Consider the following 8,229-nt stretch of genomic DNA (forward strand, 5'->3'; position numbering starts at 1 on the left):
CTCTTTTACAATCAAAAGAAAGTGTACATAAGGATATTTTTATTGATTTTTTTAATATTAGACTTTGCACTCAATTTAACTGCGTTTTGCTGTGTGTTTGTTTATAGTACATTGGCTAGGGGTTAAGTGGATAGTTGAGATCTCACAAAACATGTTTAACCTTGCAACATTCTTACACCTTTACCAACTCAGGAATATGGGGCATTTGTTTGTTTTGAATATGTTATTAGATACTGGTTTATTTATAAGTTTCGGATTTAAGTGTGACGTCCATTTTTCCCAGAACTGGTATACATTATTGTAAAGGGACCAAATGAAGCCCGCTTTCAGGTGCGGGATTTTCTCGCTGTGTTAAACATGTGAAAGACCAATTAATGGCCTTCGGATGTTTTCGTCTGTTTTATCGGTTGTTCGTTCTTTGACATTTTAAAATTGTTTGATTTACTAATCATAGGACCTATTTAGCCCATTAGGCCTATGTTTGAATTAAAAACAATTATCTGATATTGTGTATAATGTGTCATTAAGAAACTATCTTAATGCATGACATTTTAATGACATTAACAATTAACAATGGTTTTAATTCTATAAATTCGATTCATTTTTAAAGACATCGATACTCATAGAATTCATTCTTTTTTCAAATAATTTTATATTAAATTCTTTTTACATTTTTTTTTTAATGTCCTGTACCAAGTCAGGAATATGACAGTTGTTATCTACTGTCCGTTTCTATGTATGTTAGCGTTTGGAGTTCAGATTTTTTAGTCTGGCGTACCCCTATTTGGACAATTTTAGTTATTTAGTCTGTTTTGTTCACTCGTCGTTATAAATTTACGGGAATTTGATACGATTGTCATGCAGGTGGGATGTTTAGGGCAAAATGACAAGGTTCAATCAACCATTTTCTACATTTGAGAACGCCTGTACCAAGCCAATATATGACAGTTGTTGTCAATTCGATTGATGTGTTTTGATTAGGGACTTTCCGTTTGGAATTTTCGTCGGAGTTCAGTATTTTTGTGATTTTACGTGATTTGACGTGTTATGCAACACACACAGAAACGAACTATGATATAACACTTGCCATTTTCCTGACTTTGTATTTGGTAAAAGCAGTTTTTTTTTATCTTTTTTTAACTTTGATTAAATTAAAAATGTCTATCGTTGAATAATGAAAACGCTTAAATGGTTTGTGTCAGAAGCGCTTTCTAATAATGACACAATGAAAGACAATGTTTTTTTTTTCTTTTTGATATAAAATTATGGTTTTAAAATCGTAACACTGTTGATAACTCAAAGAGAAAAAATATTTCAACAAAAGATACTAAGGTTTTAATAGTAACAAAACACTAGTTATACAATTAATTTTAAAAATCATACTTTTCTTTGAGTGTATTTTATATAATTATGGTTTGACCATTGCACAAAATCTAGACACACAATGATGTATTTTGGGGGAGGTCAAGTTTATATCAGTAATGTGGTTATTTTTATAAATTTCCTGTTCACAAAAGTTTTTGAAAAACTAAGGATTTTCTTATCCCAGGCATAGATTACCTTACTCGTATTTGGCACAACTTTTTGGAATTTGGGATCCTCAATGGTCTTCAACTTTTTACTTGTTTAGCTTTTTAAATTGTTTGATATGAACGTCACTGTTTAGTCTAATGAAGACAAAACGCGCGTCTGGCGTACTAAATTATAATCCTGGTACCTTTGATAACTATTATAAACTAACATGAAAATGAAATATATTGTACGTTTCTATTTCCATTCTATTGTATATTCAACATAATTGTTCTAACCTCCTTCAACTCAATGAAATGTCCTTGGAAGTATTTACCAATCATTATTTTCTTCCGGATGAAAAAATAATTATTTATCATTTACACGACAAATTACCATAGATAATGACATATAATAAGTGACATTTACAGGCCTACCTCATCCCACAGCATTATAACCTTATGACCTTCTGGTACATGTATTTATATTCTTGCATACTGATTTTGATCTCAGTCACAGTCTCGACTATTGAAATGTTCCTTTGGATTCTTAGTCTTTGTCTTTGTGATGCAGGTTTCCTTTCGGCATATATCACCAGGGATCTACCAACGGCAAGTAAATTTAATTTTATTCTGTAATTTGACATCTTTTATATCAAAATATAGTTGATCCAAAACTGTAAGTTTAAATTATGCATTTTATCAAAAAATACACAGTTTGAAAAAGTTGTTCTGCGGTTTGCATGTTGTGTCGATTATTTTTTTTTTTTTTTTTTTTTTTTTTTGTAGCAATTATTTGTGATGAGTGTTGTTGTGTGCGCTTGTACTGTTTTTCTATCTACATTTGAGCGATATATATTTTTAATATGGTCATTTAAAGCGGGGGTTTGAATTACGCTAGGTTCAACCCACCATTTGTTTCTTAAAATGTCCTGTACCATGTGAGGAATATGACCGTTGTCATCAAATACATGTATGTCGTTTCTATGTATGTTGGCGTTTGTTTTTGTTGCACTTCAGTAGTCCTGTTATTCCTTTGGTTTCCTCATATAGTTGATTGGGGTCTCGGTGGCCGAATGGTCTAAGTAGTTAATATTGTCATCATTAGCCAGTCAACACTGATGGTGTTATTTCGAACCCCGCTTATGCGGTTGCACTCGACTCCGATCTTACTTGACAAGGATTGTCAGTTTTCCAATCGAAGTTGGTAGTTTTCTCCGGGAACTCCGTCTTCCTCCATCAACAAATATTTGCCGCCACGAAAAAGCCTTTAGTGGCTCGGGTGTCGTCTTCCTCCATCTTGGATTTTGAGGAATCAGATAACAGTAATTCTAAATCTTTAATGGAATGTGCAAATTTGAGAGTAGTATGTAATTTATTTGTAAGACTTATGACGCAAATCTAGTAAAAAGGGTCTGTTTTATCATATTTCCAACTTTGCCAAATAAGGGGAGATAACTCATATGGAAGTCAAAAAAACTCACATGAAGTTATTTTATAATAGAAAGTGTTCTGAATTTACCTATGTTAGTAAGTCGCACGAAAATAAGTTCGGTGACCCCAAATTTTCTTTTATTTTATCTAAAAGCATGTTATAAGAGCTGTCTTCTCACATTTTATCTTGAAATAGTAGTTTTCTTTTTACCACACGAAATTGGATTATCTATGCATAGACTATACAACATTCTATGTTTTTTTATTAAGACGCACTAGCCACATTTAAAGTGGCGTTAAAGCCAAAAATCAAATCAAATCTTATAGTTGGTGCGTTTCCCTCTGTTTGTAAGCAGGATTTGTTTTCTCTAAATCGATTTTTTTACTTTTAAATACCAGTATAATACTGTTGCCTTTTTTAACAACACTATTCAAAAATAAAAGGAAATTACGAAAACTAAACATAAAATAGAACTTATAATCAACTATATTTCTATTTTTTTATAGGTAAATTCCAAAGTTCTAAGGCCAATGGGGCTACTAGATATAAAAATAGTTTCAGCTTCAAAAGTTTGGAATGAGAAAACATTGGCCACAACATACATTGTACAATTTGAAGCACCTGACGATGTAACATTTGATGCGGACGAGTTCCCTACAAATGTAGTAAAGGGTAATATACAACGAATCTATCGATGTATCGGCTTTCCTTTACATGACTTCATTTTCATGTAAAGCATTTATTTCTGATATTCACTCCATATCGTAATCAAATATAATATCGCTGGCAAAAAAAGGTCACGTGAATTTTTATCATAACTTGGCGTCCATCTTCTATCGACCGTCTTTGTCGTCCGTCGTTCTTCGTCTGTCGTCGTCTGTCGACATCGTCGTCCGTTAATTTTTACAAAATCTTCTCGTCTGAAACTGCTGCGACAAATTAAACCAAAATTGGCCATGATCATCCTTCCGGTATCTAGTTTTATAAATGTATCCGAGGTCCTCTTACATTAATCAAGATGGCAGCATTTCCTACAAATTTAAAATGGGAATAAAATACAGGGTTTTGGCTAAAATCTCTGGAACTAAAGCATTTAGTGAAAATCTGACAAAGAGTAAAATTTAATCATGTCAAAATCTGTCATCTCCGAAATTTTCATACAAATCAGTCAAACCGTTGTTGGGTTGCTGCCCCTGATTGATTATTTAAAGGAAATTTTGCAGTTTATCGTTATTATCTTAATATTATGCTGAGCGAAAGAGAACATGCTCCACATGTTTTTGAAAGACAAACACATAACATAAAGATTTTTTTCAAGACTCATTTTCACAATTCAACGGAGTAATCTGACATAAAATTTCGAAATTCTACTGTCGCCTGAAAAGTCATACTGTCAGTATCAAAGATCATCATCAATTTTATCAGTTTAGGTTAGGAAACGTACCGTAATCCGGTATGAAATTGTACTCTGAAGAACTGCTCTAATGTATGTAATAAATATAACTAACTTTATAGATATACTTATTGAATATTTTCCGCTAAATATTCAATTTATGGGATACTTAATTGAAGCTGAAGATTGAGTAAATTGTTAACAGCAAAAGTGCAATAACACTTTGATAATTTTTTTTTTAAAAACATGAGAAGATTTTTTAATACTTTGTTTTTCAACATTCTAAATAGAAACGAATCGTGTCTTAAGTTCAAGAAATTAGACTCATTTAAAAAAGATAATCGAAATGTTAAACGTGTCAAAGAGACAACAACCGGATAAAAGAGCAGAAAAATATAATAAAAGAAATATGTCTTTATAGAGGTAAATGATTTGTTCAATTGTCGTATTTAGCCAGTAAAGATAACACGACACAAATATGTGTTTATAATCAAGTCAAATATGTGTTTATAATCAAGTCAAATATGTGTTTATAATCAAGTCAAATATGTGTTTATAATCAAGCAATTTGTGAAATCAAATAAATAGAAATTGCATAATCAGTTACGACAGTATAAACTCAAATGACTGGAAAAAATTATGTAGCTTTCATCTTTTACTAACATTGTAGATTCTTTATTCGGGCCATTTTGAAATATAAATAGTTTTTCTACATTCCATAAAAACTTTTAATGATTACGTGGTGTTTCGGTGAGATACTGAGACCTCTATTTAACCCTCACGTATAACAGCACACTGATTTTATCATCTGTTTTATTGGTTGTTTCTTTACAGCACACTGATGTTATCATCTGTTTTATTGGTTGTTTTTTTAACATATCATTAAAGTAAGACATACCGAGTTACGTCAGAGATTTTTCGAATATATAATTTGGGCACACTATGTGAAATGCTTAAAATTTGTTGTTTTGTCTTTTATCATCTAGAGAACAGTGGAAATGTATTTGCAGTTAGTATAGATATTCCGGTAAACAGAAACGATTTGAGTCCAAGAATTATTGCCCGGTCGGCGACTGAACACATGACCATTGTTTTTCAAAAGTCAAAGGAAACGAAGAACATTCAGACAGATTTTTATTTAACAGGTTGTCAGTACCAAATAATACAGACGTCTGTCTCACATGTTGAACAGTATCAAGCAATAGTAACCGACTGTGCACGTGGGGCTTACGAAATACACAATTATTTCAGGATTGTTGTTAATGGTTTAGACTCCATTCCCGACGGAACACATCCGGCGAGTATTGACAAACAGTACACTGATAAGTATTTCAACGAAACAGAAACAACCAGCAGTTACGATGAAAATTACAAAAATGTGGAAACAGCTACTATCAATTTATCGACAATGGATGCTGATAATGTAGAACTAGCAGAATTTGAATTTAATATGCTTGCCTTAACTCATAGACCGGACACCCTTATCGGTTTGATACGACTTCAATGGGGTGAAGACTTATGAAGAAATCGATGAAAATCTAATGAATAAAATTCTGCATTAATTAATTGCTTTCTTAATGACCATTCGATTTTCTTGGAATATTTTATGTTTTCAAGATGAAGGGTACAATTGTCTACAAATATTGAATAGAGTCCATATAAGATTGAATTTGCAATGAACAAACACATTTGCACAGTTATAGGAATCTATTTAATTTTGTTTCAGTTTCAGTGTTAATTCTTGTATTTGGATCATTCATGAATTTGATGAATAGAATAATCATTTTTCTAAATATTTATAAGGACAGAAGTTTCCTTGAAATGAAAAAAAAGAGTAATAATTACTTTCACATAGAGAGTTACTTTTATATGTACCAGGCGTGGATAGGATCTACTTACCATACCATGGCACATGATTTAGAAGTGGTTTGTGTGGATCTGTCGTCAGTTTTCTATTTTGTGTTCTGTAAACTAAGGCTTTCTTTTTGTCATTCTTCGTTTTGCATTCTCTCATGGCGTTGTCTGTTTGATTACTACTTGAATGCTCTTGTTCGCATATCTCTTTCTTCACCAATATTGTCAAAAAGATATTTAAGTTTTTACAATTTCCTAACTATGAACTAGAAATTTGGTGCGGGATGCAATCAGAGCAATTTTTAGATAAGAGCTGATCTATAGAAAGATTAACGAGGTATAGGACGATGTGGTATGAGTGCCAATGAGACAACTCTCCATCCAAATATCAATTTATAAAAGTAAACAATTATAGGTCAATATACGGCCTTCAACACGGAGACTTGGCTCACACCGAACTACAAGCTATAAAGGGCCCCAAAATTATAAGTGTTAAAACATTCAAACGAGAAAACCAACGGTCTTATCTATATAAAAAAAACGAGAAACGAGAAACATGACTTAGGACAGGTGCAAATATTTGCAGCGGGATTTAACGTTTTAATGGTACCAAACCTTCTCCCTTTTTACTGAGACAATAGTATAACATCCCAACATAGAAAAACACACGATAAAATATCAATTGGAATTCAATTAAAAAAAACGTAGGTTAACACTCTTAATAATAAATAAATTTAAGATGGGATAACTGAATGCATATACATAGTTTATAAAGTTATTAGGTATAAATATTTAAGGTCAAAAGTAAATAAACAAGTTTTAACAAAGCTAGGGTAAGATATCACTGTGAAATATTAAATAATTGATACAAAATCCTCACTTATGAAAAACCCGCGACACACTATGGAACCCGAATAGCGCTAAGAATCATAACCTTCATTCCTGTAAAGCAGCAAACTTAAAATAATGTCATAACATTAAGTAAAACTGAAGAATTTTGTCAAGATTATTAAATTCAAGTAGAAAGATAATAATTAGTATTTGCAAACAGGACATGTGTGTCATACATATCTGACAAACGGCTACTCGTTGCAAAAACTAGTTTTTGTAAACTTATTCTTTTATTTGTCTTTATGAATATCACTCTTGTTGTTTAGTCTGTTATGATTTATATCAATTGACGTGACTTTGTACTTATACATCCCGCCATTATACTCACAGTATGCTATAAAGGGCCCGAAAAATGACAAGTGTAAAACCATTCAAACGTGAAAATCCACGGTCTAATCTATACAAAAAACGAGAAACACTTATAAACCACATCAGGTTCCCACCTTAAGACAGGCGCGAACAAATACAGCGGTTTTAAACGTGTTAATAGGAAACAACCTTCATCCTTACTAAACAATAGTGTAACATCAAAAATACACAGAACGAATAAAGCTGATCTATGACACAATGTAAATAGAATATCAATAAAATAAGGGGTGAATAAATTTGGGCAACAGTAGGATACAGCTGTGATATGTTAAATAATTATAGAACGTAAATCATAATCTTCAACAAATCACCTTGCCACCAAATATAATTTTGTACACAGGTAAAAGAAAATGATTTTGTTTCGCTATACAGTATAAATGGAAAATGGAAATATTTGTTTGTTCATAGTACAAAAACAGATATTAAAATTTGTATTCATACTAAACATGTTTCAGAGCTGATATACATTGAATATATAGAAACATTATATATAGACAAAATAACATCAGAGCTGATATACATTGAATATATAGAAACATTTTATATAGAAAAAATAACATCAGAGCTGATATACATTGAATATATAGAAACATTTTATATAGAAAAAATAACATCAGAGCTGATATACATTGAATATATAGAAACATTTATATAGAAAAAATAACATCAGAGCTGATATACATTGAATATATAGAAACATTTTATATAGAAAAAATAACATCAGAGCTGATATACATTGAATATATAGAAACATTTTATATAGAAAAAATAACATCAGA

General features: G+C 31.4%; 1 protein-coding gene across 1 annotated transcript; it reads left to right on the plus strand.

Annotated features, from left to right (window-relative positions):
* Nucleotides 1-1,876: 1,876 nt before the first annotated feature.
* LOC139522760 (uncharacterized) lies at nt 1,877-5,902 on the plus strand. The gene is made up of 3 exons (XM_071316260.1): nt 1,877-2,120; nt 3,450-3,615; nt 5,323-5,902. The coding sequence occupies exons 1-3, from the start codon at nt 1,971-1,973 to the stop codon at nt 5,856-5,858; spliced, it is 852 nt and encodes a 283-aa protein (XP_071172361.1). The 5' UTR covers nt 1,877-1,970; the 3' UTR covers nt 5,859-5,902.
* Nucleotides 5,903-8,229: the final 2,327 nt, after the last annotated feature.

Source organism: Mytilus edulis, chromosome 5, assembly GCF_963676685.1.
Source record: "Mytilus edulis chromosome 5, xbMytEdul2.2, whole genome shotgun sequence".
NCBI lineage: Eukaryota > Metazoa > Mollusca > Bivalvia > Mytilida > Mytilidae > Mytilus > Mytilus edulis.